Here is a 22786-nt window from a genome sequence, read left to right as displayed (position 1 = left end):
ATGCCATTGGTAATTTGATAGGGATTGCATTGAATCTGTAGATTGCTTTGGGTAGTATACTCATTTTCACAATATTGATTCTTCCGATCCAACAACATGGTATGTCTCTCCATCTGTTTATATCATCTTTAATTTCTTTCATCAGTGTCTTATAGTTTTCTGCATACAGGTCTTCTATCTCCCTAGGTAGGCTTATTCCTAGGTATTTTATCCTTTTTCTTGCAGTGGTAAGTGGGAGTGTTTCCTTAATTTCTCTCTCAGATTTTTCATCATTAGTGTACAGGAATGCAAGAGATTTCTGTGCATTAACTTTGTATCCTGCAACTTTACCAAATTCATTGATTAGCTCTAGTAGTTTTCTGGTGGCATCTTTAGGGTTCTCTATGTATAGTATCATGTCACCTGCAAGCAGTGACAGTTTTACTTCTTCTTTTCCAATTTGTATTCCTTTTGTTCTTTTTCTTCTCTGATTGCCGTGGCTTCCAAAATTATGTTGAATAATAGTGGAGAGAGTGGACATCCTTGTCTTGTTCCTGATCTTAGAGGAAATGCTTTCAGTTTTTCACCATTGAGAATGATGTTTGCTGTGGGTTTGTCATATATGGCCTTTATTATGTTGAGGTAGTTTCCCTCTATGCCCAGTTTCTGGAGAGTTTTTATCATAAATGGGTGTTGAATTTTGTCAAAAGCTTTCTCTGCATCTATTGAGATGATCATATGGTTTTTATTCTTCAGTTTGTTAATATGGTGTAGCACATTGATTTGTGTATACTGAAGAATCCTTGCATCACGGATAAATCCCACTTGATCATGGTGTATGATCCTTTTAATGTGTTGTTGGATTCTGTTTGCTAGTATTTTGTTGAGGATTTTTGCATCTATATTCATCAGTCATATTGGTCTGTAATTTTCTTTTTTTGTAGTATCTTTGTCTGGTTTTGGTATCAGGGTGATGGTGGCCTTATAGAATGAGTTTGGGAGTGTTCCTTCCTCTGCAATTTTTTGGAAGAGTTTGAGAAGGATGGGTGTTAGCTCTTCTCTAAATGTTTGACAGAATTCAGCTGTGAAGCCATCTGGTCCTGGACTTTTGTTTGTTGGAAGATTTTTAATCACAGTTTCAATTTCATTACTTGTGATTGGTCTGTTCATATTTTCTATTTCTTCCTGGTTCAGTCTTGGAAGGTTATACCTTTCTAAGAATTTGTCCATTTCTTCCAGGTTGTCCATTTTATTGGCATGGAGTTACTTGTAGTAGTCTCTTAGGATGCTTTGTATTTCTGCGGTGTCTGTTGTAACTTCTCCTTTTTCATTTCTGATTTTATTGATTTGAGTCCTCTCCCTCTTTTTCTTGATGAGTCTGGCTAATGGTTTATCAATTTTGTTTATCTTCTCAAAGAACCAGCTTTCAGTTTTATTGATCTTTGCTATTGTTTTCTTTGTTTCTGTTTCATTTATTTCTGCTCTGATCTTTATGATTTCTTTCCTTCTGCTAACTTTGGGTTTTTTTGTTCTTCTTTCTTTAGTTCCTTTAGGTGTAAGGTTAGATTGTTTATTTGAGATTTTTCTTGTTTCTTGAGGTAGGCTTGTATTGCTGTAAACTTCCCTCTTACAACTGCTTTTGCTGCATCCCATAGGTTTTGGATCGTCGTGTTTTCATTGTCACTTGTCTCCAGGTATTTTTTAATTTCCTCTTTGATTTCTTCAGTGATCTCTTGGTTATTTAGTAACGTGTTGTTTAGCCTCCATGTGTTTGTGTTTTTTAGTTTTTTTCCTGTAATTGATTTCTAATCTCATAACATTGTGGTCAGAAAAGATGCTTGATATGATTTCAATTTTCTTAAATTTACTGAGGCTTGATTTGTGACCCAAGACGTGATCTATCCTGGAGAATGTTCCATGCGCACTTGAGAAGAAAGTGTAATCTGCTGTTTTTGGATGGAATGTCCTATAAATATCAATTAAATCTAGTCTATTGTGTCATTTAAAGCTTGTTTTTCCTTATTAATTTTCTGTTTGTATGATCTGTCCATTGGTGTAGTGAGGCATTAAAGTCCCCCACTATTATTGTGTTACTGTCGATTTCCTCTTTTATAGCTGTTAGCAGTTGCCTTATGTATTGAGGTGCTCCTATGTTGGGTGCATATATATTTATAATTGTTATGTCTTCTTCTTGGATTGATCTCTTGATCATTATGTAGTGTCCTTCCTTGTCTCTTGTAACATTATTTTAAAGTCTATTTTATCTGAGTATTGCTACTCCAGCTTTCTTTTGATTTCCATTTGCATGGAATATCTTTTTCCATCCCCTCACTTTCAGTCTGTATGTGTCCCTAGGTCTGAAGTTGGTCTCTTGTAGACAGCATATATATGGGTCTTGTTTTTGTATCCATTCAGCGAGCCTGTGTCTTTTGGTGGGAGCATTTAATCCATTCATGTTTAAGGTAATTATCGATATGTATGTTCCTGTTACCATTTTCTGAATTGTTATGGGTTTGTTTTTGTAGGTCCTTTTCTTCTCTTGTGTTTCCCACTTAGAGAAGTTCCTTTAGCATTTGTTGTAGAGCTGGTTTGGTGGTGCTGAATTCTCTTAGCTTTTGGTTGACTGTAAAGCTTTTGATTTCTCTGTCGAATCTAAATGAGATCCTTGCTGGGTAGAGTAATCTTGGTTGTAGGTTCTTCCCTTTCATCACTTTAAATATATCATGCTACTCCCTTCTGGCTTGTAGAGCTTCTGCTGAGAAATCAGCTGTTAACCTTATGGGAGTTCCCTTGTATGTTATTTGTCGTTTTTCCCTTGTTTCTTTCAATAATTTTTCTTTGTTTTTAATTTTTGTCAATTTGATTACTATGTGTCTCGGCGTGTTTCTCCTTGGGTTTATACTGTATGGGACTCTCTGCGCTTCCTGGACTTGGGTGGCTATTTCCTTTCCCATGTTAGGGAAGTTTTCGACTATAATCTCTTCAAATATTTTCTCGGGTCTTTTTTTCTCTCTCTTCTCCTTCTGGGACCCCTATAATGCGAATGTTGTTGCATTTAATGTTGTCCCAGAGGTCTCTTAGGCTGTCTTCATTTCTTTTCATTCTTTTTTCTTTATTCTGTTCCGTGGCAGTGAATTCCACCATTCTGTCTTCCAGGTCACTTATCCGTTCTTCTGCCTCAGTTGTTCTGCTATGGATTCTGTCTAGTGTATTTTTCATTTCAGTTATTGTATTGCTCATCTCTGTTTGTTCTTTAATTCTTCTAGGTCTTTGTTAAACATTTCTTGCATCTTCTCGATCTTTGCCTCCATTCTTTTTCTGAGGTCCTGGATCATCTCCACTATCATTATTCTGAATTCTTTTTCTGGAAGTTTTCCTATCTTCACTTCATTTAGTTGTTTTTCTGGGGTTTTATCTTGTTCATTCATCTGGTACATAGCCCTCTGCCTTTTCATCTTGTCTATCTTTCTGTGATTGTGGTTTTTGTTCCACAGGCTGCTGGATCATTGTTCTTCTTGCTTTTGCTGTCTGCCCTCTGGTGGATAAGGCTATCTAAGAGGCTTGTGCAAGTTTCCTGATGTGAGGGACTGGTGGTGGGTAGAGCTGGGTGTTGCTCTGGTGGGCATAGCTCAGTAAAATTTTAATCCACTTGTCTGCTGATGGGTGGGGCTGGGTTCCCTCCCTGTTGGTTGTTTGGCCTGAGGTGACCCAACACTGGAGCCTACCCGGCTCTTTGGTGGGGCTAATGGTGGACTTTGGGAGGGCTCACGCCAAGGAGTACTTCCCAGAACTTCTGCTGCCACTGTGCTTGTCCTCACGGTGAGACACAGCCACACCCTGCCTCTGCAGGAGACTCTCCAACACGAGCAGGTAGGTCTGGTTCAGTCTCCCCTGGAGTCACTGCTCCTTCCCCCTGAGTCCTGATGTGCACACTACTTTGCGTGTGCCGTCCAAGAGTGGAGTCTCTGTTTCCCCCAGTCCTGTCAAAGTCCTGCGATCAAATCCCGCTAGCCTTCAAAGTCTGATTCTCTAGGAATTCCTCTTCCTGTTGCTGGACACCCAGGTTGGGAAGCCTGATGTGGGGCTCAGAACCTTCACTCCAGTTGGGTGGACTTCTGTGGTATAAGTGTTCTCCAGTTTGTGAGTCACCCACCCAGCAGTTACAGGATTTGATTTTATTGTGATTGCGCCCCTCCTACTGTCTCATTGTGGCTTCTGCTTTGTCTTTGGATGTGGGGTATCTTTTTTGGTGAGTTCTAGTGTCTTCCCGTCAATGATTGTTCAGCAGTTAGTTGTGATTCCGGTGCTCTCGCAAGAGGGAGTGAGCGCACGTCCTTCTACTCCGCCATCTTGAACCACTCTCCCCACCAAGATGTTTTAAATGTGGAATAGTAACATTCCCTTTCCGCCTTATCAATCCTTCATAACTTCACTGAAGCTGATCAATTATTTAACCTTGCTCATTCAATGTCAAATGAGAAACCTAATTATATACATTTTGTTGTAAAGCTACTTTCAAAAACCTCTCTTGATAGCTAACATTTTAGCAAAAAAAAAAAATATTGGATGCATTCTATAAATGAGGAGAAAGTATAAATAGTACTTAGAGGGACTTCCCTGGTGGTCCAGTGGTTAGGACTTCACCTTCCAAAGCAGGGAGTGTGCGTTCAATTCCTGGTCGGAGAGCTAAGATCCCACATGCCTCAGGGCCAAAAAACCAACACATAAAGCAGAAGCAATATTGTAACAAATTCAATAAAGACTTTAATAAATAAATAAATAGTACTTAGATCCCAAGAGTACTGTATTTACTACACTGATACGTGTGCTTCCATCGAATCCTTTTCAAGTATCTCCTTTTATTCATAAGGAGGAGAAAAGAGCAGTTATAATGTTAAGCCCAAAAGGATGCTGAAAGAAACCTAGACAAGACATGCCAGGTCAAGCTAGGGGAAGGCTGGCCTTCTTAGTACGTGTCTCCAACCAGTGTTCCTCCTTTATCTGTAGCAGCTGTAAATGCAGAGGACCCTCCAAAGTCTAGGAGAATGAGAAAGTTTATCTTTGGCATCATCCCACGTTTCTGAACCTCTCCCCAACCTCTTTTCCCCTGTTCCCTAATGTACCCAGTATCCTCCTATTGTCCTTTGCCCAAGATACTTAATTAATTCTTTTTTAACCAAAACCTTGATTCTTTGAGTATGTAGTAGCATTTCTTAAAATGAGATCATCAGAGCAACCTTTGTTTAATATAAAGCTGTAATGAAACAACTAATTGAAGAAGACAACTTTAAAGTGTAGTTTTGTTAGCCAAAGGTATGTGTTATATTTGGTTGGTAGAATATATCTAGAAATAGGGAAAGCCTGCTATTTAGTAATTTAGTTAAAATGTAAATGTTATCACAGTATATGTTGATATGTCTCAGAGTGTGCTTTCATTGTACTCAGGTTTTGAAATTTGAGATCCATTGTAGTTAAATATCGTCACTGGAACTTCCAGAGAGATGAATCCTATTTCTCTTACTACACTGCCCACTCCTTGAAGACAGATACTATATCTAATATGTCAGTTTCTCACAAAATACCTACCCTGTGTCTTTTAAGTGAAAATATTTGTTGAAGAAAGTAAGGACAGGATTCTGGTCATCTCCACCTCAAACAAAGTCCCCAAAGTGCCCTCATTATAACTCAGATCTTAGACCTGCTCTTTCCACCATCCTGCAAGTCCATATTTGCAAGTACCTGTTGGACATCTACATCTTAAGCACTTTAAACTTTACATGCCTAAAACTCAACTCAATTTCTTTTCATTCAAATCTGTATATTTTGTTCTGCAATGGAAAAACCATTCTAGGCTCCAGAATCTGCCAACAAGTGTCAATGGGACCCTCTTCAATTGCCTTTGTATCCTTTCTGTCTTCATTGTCCTTCTGTTATTGCATCTGCCCTAGCTCAAGTCCTTGTTACCTCTTCCCAGTGATTGGCATAACTTTTCTTCTAATTCCAATGCCTTCTTTGCATGGTCCCATTTTAAACACTGCCAGAGCCATCTTGTAAAGCATAGTTCTAATCTAGCTTCATCCCTGCTCTTTACAACCTTCACTGGCTTCCGAGTGGCTTGTCACGCAACACTTTTCCTCAGGTATCATACATTGCAGGTAACCCCAACCCAACCTTTCTCTGTTCACATCATTTTGTTTTTCTTCATCCTTTCCCCCACCTCCATTTCTGCCTATTTATCCAAGACTTCTCTGTAACAGTTGATCCCAGTCCTTCTCTCCCTGTTCCTCCTTAGATCTACTGTCTCCTTTCTCTATGCTTCCATAGCCTTTAGCTCCTAAACAGACTTTCTTATGGTGCTTATCAACATCCTAGCCTTGAGAACAGCAACTGTATCTTGTTCATTTGAGATTCCTCCTCAGCATCTGGCAGAGTGCCTTGCATGCACTGGACACCCAGTATTTGGTGAGTTAAATTAACTCAAATGGATCTTTTTTTTTTTTTTGAATGCCTCTAATACACAAATCATTCTGGAGCCTATGCCACTTTTAATGTTATTTTCTAATGGAAATTTTCTACTAGGATTTTTGTTTTGTTTTAAGATAAATGTAGTAGTAGATTTTCAAAAAGCCTCAATATCAAATTCCCTCTTTTTTTGGGGGGGGTTCTTTTATATGAGTTGGTCATAGCACGTTAAGAACCAATCTTTAAATACTATTTTTTTAAATGACAAATTCATAGAAACACTTTTTACTTAAAGTGATAATATAGTTTGTATCTTATTGTCCATATAGATATATAGATCCTTTATAAATAAAATATTAGCACTGTAAATAATGTTAATATGTATTATATTTATACACAATAAATTTACTAAATCTACTTTTGGTGTGGTGATGTCTTTTAAACCATAATTTTTTTATAGTCACATTTAAAGATGAACCACACAGACCTGTTTTCCTGAATCATAATTAGGGGAAGCTCTTTTTCACCCACAAAAGATACTCCCCAAATGGCATATTAGGCACTGAGAATAGAGGAAAGGTCTCAGATTGCCTTTTCCCATTGGACCTATAGTATACTTTCTTAGCTTCCGCCTTTGGGACAAACTTAACGATTTGATCCCAAATTTGGGTGGATGGAGGAGGGGCTGCCTTAAAACAACCAAACACACAACAAACGGTACTAAAAGGAAGAGGGAGACTTCTAGAGAATGAGGCATAGAGCATATTTTTACTTGTTAGGGGTTTTTGCTTGCCTTTTCTTTGTCCAGCCGCCTAGTTCCAGAGGGAAATGACAGAGGAGATGTTCTCCTTACCAGTGCACTTTTGTTTTCCCTGACTTGGGTTTCTGGCCTGAATCCGTGACTGCTTTTCTAGTGCCAATCAAAACTAAAAGACATTTTGAGGACCCCCTTCTCAAAATCTAAACCACACAGTGCTTTGCACACAGGGCAGCCCTTGCTGCCACACCTCGGTGCCTCAGGAGCCACCATCAGAACGTGAAGTTCCGTCAACGCCTCATTTCTCAAATCTTCATTGCCCATTAGGCACTGTCCTATAAGCTTGGGAATACACCGCTGAACGAAACAGACTGAAGCCAGTCTTCGGAAGCTTTCATTCTAAGTGATTATATTATATTCTAGCTCCATTTAGCCCTTATGCCTATTTACTCACAAGACTTTATAAGTAAAACTTAGCCTTACTATAGAGGACTATGCCCCAGCTTGTTTTATTTAAGGTATTTAAAATATCGGGATCTACCCAGTTTTGTTAGTCCTCTAATAAGCCGTTTAGTCCAAGCTAAGAGCCTGAAACAGAGCCCACTTCACCACAAATTAGAAACTGAACTGTCTAAAACTGATTGGGTTATCTATCCTGGCTCAAATCTGAACAGTCTCAAAACTTCCTTTAACGACCGCCTTTTGCAAACGGAACGCTAAGGCCACGCGGCTTCTCGAAGTCCCGGATAGGGACGCACAGCTGCGGCGAGGCAGTCTCCCTCCCATCCGATAGGGGGCAGTCGACCTCCAGAGGCTGGGTTCTCTCATCCCTCTACCCGGGGAACGTCACTACCTCCTCTCGCCGCCTCTCCACTGCACTCGTGCGCAGGCGCGGACGGGAGCGCGCACCGAGGAGCCGAGGGAGGGGTCACGAACTCTGACCCCCCCCAATACCCAAACCCAGAAAGCTCCCTGCCCCCACTTTTTTTTAACCCTCCCCCCTTCAGCTTTCTCCAACCTGTCTCTTCTCGGAGCCCCCCCGCCGCCCAGCAGCCGCTGCAGCGGGGCTGTCGTCTACGCCCGGCGAAGGACGTAGCTCGACAGAGAAGCGCCGGTAAGAAGGGACGGGTGAGGAGAAAAGCGGCTGCAGCGGCGCCCGGGGCGGGGGCCGTGGGGAAGTCCCTTCCTCCCCAGTGCCAACGGACGCGCCCCCAGCGTTCCCAAAAGCCTGCGGCTTTGGCCGGCAGAACCCGCCCTCCGGCAGTGCCGCGGCGTGCTGCTCAGGGCGGGCTGGGAGCGCAGAGAGCGGCCGCAGCAGCGGGACGGAGTGCCCGGGGCTCCGAGAGAGGCCGAGGCAGGAGCCGGAGCTGGACGCGGGGCCGGGAGCCCGGAGAGGGGCTGGGGCGGCGGGCGCGAGAGGGAGTCCCCGAGTGGCTCGGCGCGCACGGCAGCCTCTCTCGCGGCGCCTCTGACCTTTCACCTACAGGAAAAGCTTCCGTCTCGGCGGCGTTGCCGCTTCCCCCGCCTGCGGGAGCCGCGCGCCGCCCCCGGGCCCGGGGCGCCGCGTGGGCTCGAGCGCCGGCGGGATGCGGAAAGGCCGGCCTGGCGGCGGGTGGCCGCGAGCTGAGGCCCGGATCCCTTTCACCGCGAGCCTCTGGCTAGTTCTCGTGCTTACACAGGACGGACGGAATAGTGCTCTCAACTTTCACGACCGATGGGGGCGGGAGTGGCCGCTGCCTTTGGACCTGTATCTTTTGAGAAATAAAATGGAACGGCCAAGGGTCCTCAGTGCAGTGGGCATGTCCAAGCTTCCAGTAGCTCTTTTGTTAAGAAACTACCTCCGACTCCAGCAGATGCCGTTTTACGAATGACAAATGTTGCCAAACCTGTCTCGTAACCTTCACTAAATACGTCAGCTGTTTAAAAAAATAATAATAATAACTGGAAAGGAAAAGCAAAAGGACTTGAAATTAAGCCCTTTAGGGGTTTTGTGCCTCCGGAACATGTAAATAGGCCTTCGACTTTGGAGGGTTTTTGAACAGTGTCTGCTGTGCGGTTGGTTGATACACAATGATTGATTTTAGATTTTGCTTATGTGTCAGTTTGGTAGATCTAAAGGAGATATTTCTATTTATTCTTATTAAAAAGTGGATCGCATAAAATGTAATTTCATCATTCTTTGTAGGGGCATCTCAGTCTTTTTTTAGGAAATCAAAGGCAGCAGACATTCCCAAAATATCTACTCTTTGTATGTGTGCTACACAAAATATAATTTCTACTCCTGGGGAACAGAAAAGACAAAAGAAACCGCATATGATAAAGGATTAACAGTATATATAATCATGTACCTTTTAAAAGTCATATAGGACCCTCTACACCCTCTTAAAATCTTTTATGAAAGCCATGGACTCTCTCTAGAAAAATGCACCTTCCCATAAAATTTTGCATACAATATTAGAAGTAAACAGAAGTTTGTTCTTGAGTCCTTGTTAACAACCTTAGTATACACAATAAACGCTGTACCCATCTAGAAAGATTGGATTAAAAACAAAACAAGTTAGAACTGAGTTTTAAAGGTGGGGAAATTTAAATGAGGGGAAGAGGAGCTTGGCACTGTATATTGGGGAATAAACAACATTCCAGTTGTCCTGAACAGAGGCCCCTCTGGGACTGGTAAGAGATAAAATGAGAAGATGAGGAAGTCAGACTATAAAGGAATGCTGCTTTGTCTCTGCAGTGGCAGGCATGTTATAGGGGCTTAGTAAATACTGAAAAAATACCAGGAGAAGGGCTGAAACTTTATTCTTTGACCATTAGAGACATTGATACTTCTGAAACAGGAGACTGAGGATGTGTTTCAGTTCTGTAAGCATCCTGAGATCTTGCTATTTGTCAAAGGTGCTGACACAAAGTTGATTCTTGCCTTCTAGGGGCTTTTCATATACACAGTTTGTGTATATTAAATATTCATCCAGGAAAGTCAATTCTGGGAGTAGCTGAAATTTGTTGTCTGTTTCACCCCACCAAAATATAAATTTTACAAGGGGAAGTTTGTTTTAATACTCCCTGCTCAATCCCTAACATTTAGAAAAATGCCTGGCTCATAGTAAGCACTCAACAAGTATTTGTTGAATGGAAGAATATTGAATGAATTATTGGATCAATGAGTATGAACATTTTTAAGGCACTTCATAGACATTTTAAGGCACTTCATAGACAGAGGCAAATTTCTTTCTGGAAATATTATAACAATTTAGACTTACATCAACAATATGTAAAGAATGCTTAGTTTTCCTCAGTTTTTTGAGTTAAATTTAGTCTTGGAAAACAAACATGTTGATCTAGTGATTCCATAGCATTCATGGTAGAGAAGCCATTAGCAAAGACATGGAAACATGAAGGAACATGGTAAATTCAAGGAATTACAAGTAGTGCATATGGCTAGAATGTAAGGTTTAACAGATGACACCTCACATCCATGGGCTTCACTGGTGGCACAGTGGTTAAGAATCCGCCTGCCAATGCAGGGGACATGGGTTCAAGCCCTGGTCCAGGAAGATCCCACATACCACGGAGCAACTAAGCCCGTGCACCACAACTACTGAACCTGCGCCCTAGAGCCTGCGAGCCACAACTACTGAGCCCGCGCGCCTAGAGCCCATGCTCTGCAACAAGAGAAGCCACTGCAATAAGAAGCCCGCGCACCGCAAGGAAGCATAGCCCCTGCTCAACGCAACTATAGAAAGCCCGCGCACAGCAACGAAGACCCAACAGAGCCATAAATAAATAAATAAACAAACAAATAAATAAAAGGACACCTCATGTCCTATAGTTAAAGGAAAGGCTTTGAAGAATATTAGGAGCTAAAATTTTATTAAATATATATGTTAGAGCAATCTGGCAGCACAATATTAAAGTAGCATTTGGGTGAACGTTAATGGACTTTGAGGTCAGGAAACTGGGAGAATGGCAGGAAAGGGACAACAATCAGTGTCAGATCATCAATGAGTAATGAAATTGGAACAGAAATGAATGAATGACAATAAAAGTCACTAAAATGTAGTGTAACTGGCTTAAATGAATCTCAGAAGAAGAGTTTTTCTTGTGGGAGAAAATAAGCGGCCTTGTTCAGAAGACTACAACATTAGCAGTGTCCTTGAGATCTACATACAGCACGAGCCAGGAATAGAGATGCTGTTATCCAGAAGAGATCTGTACAGGACTCTCTTGTCTGATGGCTTGGACCCCCATGAATTGCATGGGAGGCAGCAAGACTTCTGAGAATTTCATGCCAGCAGAAATGCTGCCAGCTTGGACTGAAGGGGACAGAGATGGGATGAAACGAATGAAGGCTATTGGATTTCTGGGACTCTACTGGATGGGCAATAGAGCTATTCAGTTTTGAACATGTGTTATCCTTCAAGAAAAGGGAAGAATGACCCCCCAAAGATGGGTCAGAGTTTGGGAGGGCTGCCACTGCCATCATGGACCCAGAGCACACAGACCTGGGAAGTAACTGTCTCCTTGGTTGGTTCCAGAGAGGTTGAGGGCACTACTTTTCAATCTAGTGAGAGAGAGTTGAGTAATTAATCTAATATTGTATATTGCTTTTAGAACAAGTAATTGAAGCATTTAAGGTTTTAAAAGTAATTGAAAGAAATAATTCAGACAATTTGGCAATTAATATTATAATTACAGAATATTAGTGAATTTATGATAGTATATAATAATAAAGTCAGAAATAATTTTTGTATTCTTGACTAACTGATACAGAGAAAAAGCAAAAGCCGAAGTCAACGCATTAATCTTACTGGCTCTCAAATCCATTTGAAGACAGTTTTACATTAAAATTCAAATTAATAGAACAATGAAGAACAATCACAAAATTCTAGAGAAATCTAGTCTTCTGAATGAATGCAGTTATTTTGTCAGCTTTTACAATATACTGCTTTAAAAGTGTGTTAAATGACTACAGTGATGTGGGGTTTTTTTCCAGGCTGGGTTGCCCTTATTCAGTTAATAAACTACTCCTAATCTGTATCAGAGGTCTGCAGTTTAGGCTTCAGTATCTTTGAAGAGTGAAATTGTTTGGTATTGAATAGTGTGGGTTTTTTTAATAGACGTTTTCAGAATTTATAAAAGCACAGTGAATAGTTTTATGAACCCCTGTATAAACTTCAGCAGTCTTCAGTAATTGTCAGCACGTGGCCATTCTTGTTTTGTTTTTTCCTGCCCGCCCCCACCCACACAGCTGGATTATTTTGAAGCAAATCCTATCATATAATTCCATTTGTAAATTCTTCAGTAAATATGTTTTATGGGTATAATTGTAAAAAAGCATCTTTTTACTTTTGGCAGGACACTTGGCAATTAAATCATGGCAACCATAGAAGAAATTGCACATCAAATTATTGAACAACAGATGGGAGAGGTATGTCTAGTTTACCGTTCATTCACTGCTTCACCAAACTTATTTATACCAAGTGTAGTATATGCTAAGTTTTGGTGGTACAGAGATAAAAGATACCCTTGACTTTAAGTGCACTTTGATCAAGTAAATCAGAAAGAGAAAAACAAATACTGTATGCTAACACATATATATGGAATCTAAAAAAAAAAAAAAGGTTCCAAAGAACCTAGGGACAGGACAGGAATAAAGACGCAGACGTAGAGAATGGACTTGAGGACACGGAGAGGGGGAAGGGTAAGCTGGGACGAAGTGAGAGAGTGACATTGACATATATACACTACCAAATGTAAAATAGATAGCTGGTGGGAAGCAGCTGCATAACACAGGGAGATCAGCTGGGTGCTTTGTGACCACCTAGAGGGGTGGGAGGGAGACGCAAGAGGGAGGGGATATGGGGGTATATGTATACGTATAGCTGATTCACTTTGTTATACAGCAGAAACTAACACAGCGATGTAAAGCAATTATACTCCAATAAAGATGTTAAAAAAAAACCTAAAAATAAAAAGTTCGCTTTGATCTGGTGAGAGACAGTTGAATAATTGGACAATCATAATAGGATATGGTAAGTGCTGTGATAATTGTATAGGGTGTTATGGGAGCACAGAAGAAAAACAACTAATGAAGAGTTGTGGTAGAGTGAGGATCTAGCCAGGGAATGTTTCTGACAGGTGTGGAATCCGAGGTTTAATGGACCCGTAGAAGGACATCCATGTCAACAGATAGGTCTTCATTTTTTTAAAAAGTTATGTCCCAGTAAGAGGTACCATAATCTAAAGGTTTTCAAAGTATCATCTAGGAACTCTTGCGGAGAGTCAGCAAGGTCAAAACCATTCTCATAATAATACTAAAATGTTACAGTATTTGCCTTTTCACTGTCATTCTCTCACAAGTATATGGTGCAATTTTCCAGAGGCTGCACGTCATGTGATATTGTATGATGAAATATGTCAACATTTAAAAGGTGTACATAACTCACTGAACCAGTGTTTCCCAAATGACCAAAGCACGATGTTACACAATCATGAGTAAAGGATTCACATTGCAGGATAGATTTTAATATATAGTTTCTGATTCCACATTGCAACTAACCTCTAAAAAAGCTATCACTCCACAGAGGAAGGCAATCACAGATTAAAGAAAAAATAAATAAATAAATAAAAATAAAGAAGCTATCACTTGTCAAGTTTTGGTGTCTTATTTAAGAACAGTTTACACAGTTTGAAGAAACAGTTAAGATATTCTTCCCTCTTTTACCCAATAAATGTAAGGCTTGATTTTCTTTATATATTTTAACCAAAACAACATATTGCAGCAGATTGAATGCCCAGGTAGGTATGAGAATCCAGCTTCTATTAAGCCAGATATTAAAGCAGTTTGCAAAAATGTAAATCAGTGCCACTCTTCCCATTGAATTTTCTTTTGTTTGGAAAATTATTTATTTTTCATTAAATATGTTACTTATGTTAACATTTAATGGGTTATTTTTATTTTATTATTTTAATAAATTTATTTTATTTTTTTAATAAATTTATTTTATTATTTATTTTTGGCTGCATTGGGTCTTCGTTGTTGCACACGGACTTTCTCTAGTTGCAGGAAGCAGGGCTACTCTTCATTGTGGTGTGTGTGCTTCTCATCGCGGTGGCTTCTCTTGTTGCGGAGCACGGGCTCTAGGTGTGCGGGCTTCAGTAGTTGTGGCTCGCGGGCTCTAGAGCGCAGGCTCAGTAGTTGTGGCGCACGGGCTTAGTTGCTCCGCGTCATGTGGGATCTTCTCGGACCAGGGCTCGAACCCGTGTCCCCTGCATTGGCAGGCGGATTCTTAACCACTGTGCCACCAGGGAAGTCCCTGGGTTATTTTTAAATGAATTAACAAATATTAAAAAAATTGTTTTATTTGAATTTCTAATACGGTAAATATCAATAGATACAACCTACATAAACAAGTTCTTTGGGCTCTCAGTGACTTTTTTTTTTTGGTGTGTAAAGGGGTCTTGAGACCTGAGAACTATTTCCATAATCTATTTACTGGTCCTTATTGAAGGCCCTTTGGATTGCTTCAGTTTCCAATTATAATTATTATGCTGCAGTAAACATACTTTTACCCATCTAAGCAAAGGGTTTCAACCCAATAACAGTTGGACCCTGCATGTACCTGATGCTCTTGTCTCTAAGAAATAACTGTGAGCCATTAGATTTTTTTTGTTTGTTTGTTCTTTTATTTATTTATTTATTCATTTATTTATGACTGTGTTGGGTCTTCGTTTCTGTGCGAGGGCCCTCTCTAGTTGTGGCAAGTGGGGACCACTCTTCATCGCGGTGCGCGGGCCTCTCACCATCGCGGCCTGTCTTGCTGCGGAGCACAGGCTCCAGACACGCAGGCTCAGCAATTGTGGCTCACGGGCCCAGTCGCTCCGTGGCATGTGGGATCTTCCCAGACCAGGGCTCGAACCCGTGTCCCCTGCATTGGCAGGCAGACTCTCAACCACTGCGCCACCAGGGAAGCCCAGATTTTTTTTTTTTTAATTATAATTTTAAATTTTTATTTATTTATATTTGGCTGTGTTGGGTCTTCGTTATTGTGCGAGGGCTTTCTCTAGTTGCGGCAAGTGGGAGCCACTCTTCATCGCGGTGCACGGGCCTCTCATTTTCGCGGCCTCTCTTGTTGTGGAGCACAGACTCCAGACACGCAAGCTCAGTAATTGTGGCTCACGGGCCTAGTTGCTCCGCGGCACGTGGGATCTTCCCAGACCAGGGCCTCGAACCTGTGTCCCCTGCATTGGCAGGCAGATTCTCAACCACTGCGCCACCAGGGAAGCCCCGGAGCCATTAGATTTTTATTCAGTTTACAATGAATATTTCTGATAGAAATATTCTAAAATAAAATTTACAACAACATAAACTTTACATGATAAAATTATAGATGAACTGATTCAAAGTCACATCTTATAGTTATTGAAAATTGCAGAAATTGTGAGAGAGGAAGATGGAGACTAGACTTGGTAGAAATAACCTATGCAAAATAAAATTGACAACAGTTAAAACTGCAGCCAGAAAAATAGGATATGGTAGAAATAATGGTCGACAAAGGAAACTCAAATTGGCAGCAGCCATAATCAGTACCGTCTGCTCTAGACAGTAATTAGTGATTCAGAACTTTGCTGTAAATTTTGCATAGAAAATAGTCTTGATGAAAATAATTTCAGAGAAATAGAAAAAAGTTGGAAACAAATCAGCTTTGCCATTTTAAAATTGAATCAAGGAATTTAATTGGCTTAATGAGTTTATTCTGTAAAGTATTTGCCTAGCAACAACAAAAACCATCAATGCTAGGCTGTTCTTTTTGTTCGTGAACTTGCTCTTCCCCAGACTACTCCATCTCAGTAGATGGCAATTCTGTCCTCCCAGTTGGTCAGGCCAAAATTTTATAGTCATCCTCGACTCTTCTTTCCTCATATTCCACTTCCAATCCATCAACATATCTTGTCAGCTCTCCCTTATAAAATATCCCGGATCTAATCGTTCTTCACCGCTAGCATGGCTGCTACCCTGATCTCAGCCTGTATCTCTGCCCATATACGATACCCGAGTGCTGCCAGTGTCTGTGCAATAGCATCCTATCTGGCCTCCCTTAATTCTGTTCTTGAACATTCATAGTCTGGTCTTCACACTAAATCTAGAATGATCCTATTTGCAAAAGATCCTGCCACTTCTGCCACTTCTCTTCTCTGTAAACCCTTCAGTGGATCTCCATGTCATCCAGTAGGAAATCAGTCATTTTATGGCCTGCAAAGTCCTATTCAGTCTGGCCCATTTTGTCTCTCAGATCCCACCTCCTACCATAAATCTCTCTCCCATTCTGTTTCCCTCACACAGCTCTCTTGATGTGCTCTTGCCTCAGATGTATGGAACACACTATTCCTGCCCCACAGGCTGCTGCTTCTACCTGGGATGCACTTCCCCTAGCTAGTTCTAAGCCTTGGTCTGCTGCTTCACTCAGCTCTGTGCAAAAATGTCATCTCCTTATCACTGTCATTCCATCAGTGACTCTCACCTTATTCTGCTTTATTTTACTTTGTAGCACTTAATACCACCTGACAGTATTATTTGCTTATTTGGTTTTTATCTGCCTTTCCTCACTAAAATAAAAACTTTATGAGAATAAAAATTTTGTTTATTGCTGTTTCCAAGGACTCAGAACAGGGATTGGCAAATAGAATGTACCCAATATATGTTTGTGTAAATGGAAGGTGAAAAGGAGAGGAAGGGAAGGAATCAAAATAGTGAGGTCCATGTGTTCTTACTATTGTACCTTTATTTGCACATTTGTTTATTTCTGTAAGATAGGATGTTGAAGTAGAATTGCTAGATTTAATGGTGTGTGTGTATGTGTATTATATTGAATGTATGTATGTAATGGTATGCTTTTCTAGTCTAGCTTTGTCTGAAGGTATGAGAAAATTGTGCTTAGAGAAGAAAAAAGATTAAGTTGACTTGATTACTAATGACATGATTGTGTTAGATTGTTACAGAGCAGCAAACTGGCCAGAAAATCCAGATTGTGACAGCACTTGATCATAATACCCAAGGCAAACAGTTCATTCTGACAAATCACAGTGGCTCTACTCCAAGCAAAGTCATTCTGTCCAGGCAAGATTCTACTCCAGGAAAAGTTTTCCTCACAACCCCAGATGCAACAGGTGTCAACCAGTTTATTTTTACAACTCCTGATTTGTCTGCACAACACCTCCAGGTAAATAACTAGAGTTTCTTTTTATCTTACCCTTGAAAAACATAAAAAGCATATCATAAGTGTAAGTCCTGAACATTAAGACTTTATGTCCTGCACGTTCAGTAGGAAAAAATCTTGCATAAAGTTATGTGCTGCCCTCGCCTACGAGCCACTATTCTTTTCCTCAAACATCCTCACACCCATATATTTTGGTGGGTTTTTAGTGGCTTACAGTAGGAGCCAGTCTGGCTAGTTCGGGCAGGAAAGGATTTAGCAAAGAATGTAGAGAGCTCAAAGAACTGTTAGAAAGGCTGAAGAAACACTTGTAGGTCAGGTTTCCAAGAATAACTACTGGAGCATGCTTCAGAACTTCTTCTATGTGACCTTCTGCTTCTGCACAGTTAGGAAACTTCCACATCAGGAGCATCTACAGAATTCTGTAGCTGCAGTTTCCAGGACCAAGATGCCTGTGCCTTGAACAAGCAGCTGCCAAATCAAGAAGTTGATATTCTAGCTGCCAGCTTTGTCACTTTTGCTTCCTCTTTTGTCAATCAACTACATCTTCATTGATGTAGCAAGCAGTCTATCATGGTTATGCAACTGTTTTTACCATTGGTTGCTATGTTTGAATACAAATACAATGAACCCTTAAGTTTGCCTCCAGAGACTTTGAGGAGGGTGAGTGCCAACTTAAAATTGGGCTCTGTATTTTGTGATGAAAAAACTGATCAAAAAAAATCCCTTTTAGGGTTGAAAAACTCCAAATTCATAAGATACAAAATTATGCCTATGTATCCTGATCGGTTCTATTATTCTTCCAATTACATAATTTATATTATTTTTAGAAACAGGTACAGTAGAAAATGGATAGGATATATAAAGTTATCTTATCAGAAAGACGGAAGTCACTAAAAAAAGTATAACATTATCCATACCTTAATTTCTGTATTTTCTTAATTAACAGACTCGATTTTTTTTTTTTAGAACAGTTTTGTGTTTACAGAATTATTGAGCATTTAGTATAGAGAGTTCCCATATAATCTCCAAACACACAGTTTCTCATGTTATTAATATTCTACATTAGTGTGATACAGTTGTTATAATTAATGAACTAGTAGTATTTATACATCAACTGCAGTCCATAGCTTTCCCTGATTTTTACTTAATATCCTTTTTTGTTCCAGGATACCATACTACATTTGTCATGTTTTCTTAGACTCCTCTTAGCTGTGACAGTTTCTCAGACTTTCCTTGTATTTGATGATTTTGACAGTTTTGAAGTATACTGGTCAGGTATATTGTAGGTTGCCCCACTGTAGGACTTTGATGTTCTTTTTTTTTTTTTCATGGTTAGACTGGGGTTGTGGGTTTTGGGGAGGAAGATCACAGAGGTTAAGTGCCATTCTCCTCATATCATATCAAGGGTACTTACTATCATCATGTTTTATGACTGGTGACATCACCTGGCTGAAGAGGTGATATAAGATTTCTCCACTTTAAAGTTACTCTTTTTCAAAAGACTTTATTTAAAAATTAAGATGATATTGGTACTTTGCCTATGTTATGGATCATCTCTAAGAGCAATGAAAGAGACACAGGTATAGGATGGAATCTCCTGGACCAAAAAGATTTGATTTCTGGTCTGGTGACCAAGATGGGATGTGGGCAAGCCCATTAACCTCTCAGTGTCTCTTCCACCCTTAGGAATAATAGCAGATAAAATATTAGCACCATTTGCAATAGATATGCTATTAAAGAAAACAGTGATACTTGTCATAGATGCTTTCAAAGGACATCTAATACCAGAAATTGTTTGTTTATTTGTTTAAGTTTTCATTGAAGACTGATTTTTATGGTGATATAAGAAGAAATGATGCCACTATAACATAGTATGGGGCCGCTATTTTATTTTATTTTTTATTTTTAAATTTTTTTTGGCTGTGCCTCTTGGCTTGCAGGATCTTAGTTCCCCTACCTAGGGATCGAACCCGCATGCTTGGCAGTGAAAGTGCGGAGTCCTAACCATTAGACTGCCAGGGAGTTCCCTGGGACAGGTATTTTAATGACTGTTCAAAGTTTTTAAAATCAGAATTATTCCTGAAGGCATTCACACCCCTAAGAGAAGAAAAAGAGTCAAAGTAGAGGTTTATTTTGTGGGCTGTTTTAAAGCAGAGGAAGATGTTTACTAAATGATGCATTTTTTGGCTTGAATTTAATTTGTTCACATTTCAAAAGATTGAAAAAAAATGACAGAAAGATTGAAGGATAAACCTAAAAGAAGAAACTAGTATTTCTTTGCCAGTATTACATTAGCTGTACCTAGTGATGAGCTCTTAATATAATTTAAAGAGGTTTGGTGATTTGCCCAAGGCCACCCCACCTAGTCCCCACTAACTTGCTGTCATTAACAGACTCCAGAGTCCATGCTCTCAACCTCTACACCTAACCCAAACCTTAGACAGCTCGATGAAAAGTTTATACCTTTGTATATCAGTCATGTTCCATAGTTATAAGTAAATGCTTTAACATTTTTTTCTTTATAACTCCTTTTCTATTTAAAAAATTCAGATTTATCTTTTTATGCTGTTATAGCTTACTTTAGTCATGTCATTCCATGTGGAAATGTTCTGAGTTATTCAAAGACAAATGTCATGATAGGACTGATAACTGCTGCAGTACTTTAATGTGTTCCATATGAATAATAAATACGTAATGGGTGAGATGCGGTAAAAAATACTCATGTATTTGTGTGTTTAAGACTGTTTACTTTAATGAAATTGTTATGGAACAAATTATTATTGAACAAATTAAAAAGGTATTATTTCTGTCTGTGCTTTTTATAACATGGGAATTTTAATCTATATGTAAAGAAAATTAAGAATACTTTAATCGATGCATGCCTAATAATAGAGTTCAAAGTTTCAGAATAACTTATGAAGAAGAAAGCAAAAAGTAAGATTGACTGAATGTTCTTTTAATTTTTTACATGAGAATATTGCTAAGTAACAACAAATTATTGTGTTTTTGTTTGTTTGGGGGGGGTTTTCTTTAGCTCTTAACAGACAATTCTTCCTCCGAACAAGGACCAAATAAGGTTTTTGATCTTTGCGTAGTATGTGGAGACAAAGCATCAGGTAACATTAAAAATAACCTTCTATATGTGTTCTCTTGTTAAAAATAACTATCTCACTCCCATGTTTCTTCTACTGAAAGTAAAAAGAAAAAGAAGCAGGTTGTTTTTATGATTCATATTTGTAGCCTATGAAATTTAACTGATTTTTCCCCAGAGCTTTTTATTCTCCTAAAGGTTTTTTATTTCAGTGCAGTTTAATGTGATCTTGCAATGACATAAAATGCATATTTCAAAGAGTTATGTTTAAAGACAGTTTCACTTTTTGAAAGTAAACTGAACATGTGGAAATTTTTCTGAATGTGAAACCAGTTTTGTCAAAGGAATTGCTTAAAAATTAGTTGTGATCCTTAATAACATGTATAATTAGGTTGTTAATCTACCTGTTGAGTCCTGTTCTCATTTCCGGAATACAGAGTAACAGATTATTGAGGTGGAAAAGCTCTGGTTAACCTCTGTGTAATGCTCTGCATAGCTGAGCAGGCATTTCTCCAAGCCTATTTCTAGTACTCAGGGTTATGCCATTTTAGTTCCTTCATGCCAGAAATACACACCCATATTTGTTCATATAGATTCACAAGTGCCAGTGGGATAAGTTTAAGGGCCCAGCTTGTTTTCTTTAATCTTTTTTATCTTTTCCATAGCTTCATTAAAAAAAAAACCTCCGCTAGAGCTTTTCCCAGAGTATATTCAGTTTGTTAATAGTTGTGCCAGAGAGATGGTTTGTGAAACGATAGGCTTATCAAAGTATAACAGATTTCTCCAGAAATTTAAAAAGTGCAACTCACATGAGGAAAGATTATTAGATTTCAAATACTAACTGACATTATATTCTTTTTTTGGAGCAAAGTTTTTAGAATAAAATAACTTTTTACAGTATATAACAGAACTATAATTTGTAAGTGATCTCAGAAGTGAAAATAGTTTTTATATCATGGGGTTATGGGTGATGTTGTTTCTTCTCTTTCTCAAATTTTCCATGCCATTGTTAAGATTACTTTACAAAATTTAAAAACTCATACTGTAATATATTTTATCAGAGAATAAGTTTGTGCCATTCTCTGTTTGGTAATTCCTAAAAAAAAATTTTTATGTCATAAACTCAGAAATCTCAGTTTCATCTCATGTTTAAAGGGAAGAAATGGGCTTATTTCATTTCAGTTCTGAAATATGTGACTTTTGTGTTTTCTTAAACATTTTGTCTCTAGGGCGTCATTATGGAGCGGTAACTTGTGAAGGCTGCAAAGGATTTTTTAAAAGAAGTATCCGAAAAAATTTAGTTTATTCATGTCGAGGATCAAAGGACTGTATTATTAATAAACACCATCGAAATCGTTGTCAATACTGCAGGTTACAAAGATGTATTGCGTTTGGAATGAAACAAGACTGTATGTATTAGCTTTAAAGGAGAGAATACTTTTTAAGAATTCAGGCACACTCTTAGAAGTGTGTTAAAATTAACACATTAAAATATGTCAAATATATATGGTTTTTAATTTAAAGTTTTCCAACTAGAAATATAGAAATATGTGAATATGTATGTATTTTTTATACATTCAACAAATCTTTATTGAGTGCCTATATGCCAGGCATGTATTTTTAGTTTGAACATGGTAATAATAATAATAAAAAACCAACTAACTAGATACAAGTTTAGTTTTTGATTAAACTATCAATACTAAAGTGATTAATAAGGTAATGACAATAGCTAGTATTGAGTTCTCATTATGCTTTCCTCTGTGTATAGCGTATGAATTAACTCATTCTCACAACAAAATTCTCAGTAGATGCTGCTGTTATCCATTTTACATTTGAGTGAACAGAGGAAATTTAGTAACTTGCCCAAGGTCACACAACTAATATAAGTGGCAGAACTTGGACTTTAATCTTGGCAGTTTTGTTTTTCTCAGAAAATGTATATTTAACAGCTACAGTATACCATCTCCCAAGTATCATGAAATAAAATTGCTATAAAATAAATGAAATATATTACCTCTGTTTTATAAATGAAGACTAAGCAATTGAATTGCTTCTCAAAAGTCTCCCTGCCCTTAACTGAAAAAAAGATTTAACTTGGGTCTATTTGTGGTTCTCTATTAGTATTGTTTTCAGTTGGTTAAATATTACTTCATTTTTTAATACTCTTATATAGGTAAGTAAAGAACTCCTAACTTCAGGTTTCCTTCTTGACAGTGAGCTTTTAAAAAATAGGAGTTCTTCTACATTTCTGCCACGGCTGGGGCAGGGAGAGAAAAG

At 38.9% G+C, this 22786-nt stretch overlaps 1 protein-coding gene and 1 long non-coding RNA gene across 10 annotated transcripts in view; one reads left to right on the top strand and one right to left on the bottom strand.

The window, feature by feature from the left end:
- Window positions 1-4715: 4715 nt before the first annotated feature.
- LOC309609258 lies at window positions 4716-12550 on the bottom strand. Its single transcript, XR_014233351.1, has 2 exons — window positions 8874-12550; window positions 4716-5016 (listed from the first exon to the last, which is right to left on the bottom strand). It is a non-coding gene; the product is annotated as an uncharacterized lncRNA (long non-coding RNA).
- The window catches only part of NR2C1 (nuclear receptor subfamily 2 group C member 1), a 43006-nt gene continuing 28295 nt past the window's right edge, over window positions 8076-22786 (top strand). For 3 of the 9 annotated variants that reach the window (XM_082350440.1, XM_082350436.1, XM_082350437.1), the window contains exons 1-5: window positions 8086-8312; window positions 12557-12629; window positions 17191-17421; window positions 20453-20534; window positions 21739-21918. In XM_082350440.1, coding sequence (XP_082206566.1) covers window positions 12576-12629; window positions 17191-17421; window positions 20453-20534; window positions 21739-21918 — 547 coding nt within the window. In that variant the 5' untranslated portion in view covers window positions 8086-8312; window positions 12557-12575. Of the gene's footprint in view, window positions 8313-12556; window positions 12630-17190; window positions 17422-20452; window positions 20535-21738; window positions 21919-22786 lie in introns of all 9 variants that reach the window. The other 6 variants (XM_082350433.1, XM_082350438.1, XM_082350439.1 and 3 more) reach the window with 4 other exon arrangements.

This window comes from Balaenoptera borealis, assembly GCF_965194805.1.
Source record: "Balaenoptera borealis genome assembly, chromosome: 13".
NCBI lineage: Eukaryota > Metazoa > Chordata > Mammalia > Artiodactyla > Balaenopteridae > Balaenoptera > Balaenoptera borealis.
This window is presented reverse-complemented; position numbering and strand designations above follow the sequence as displayed.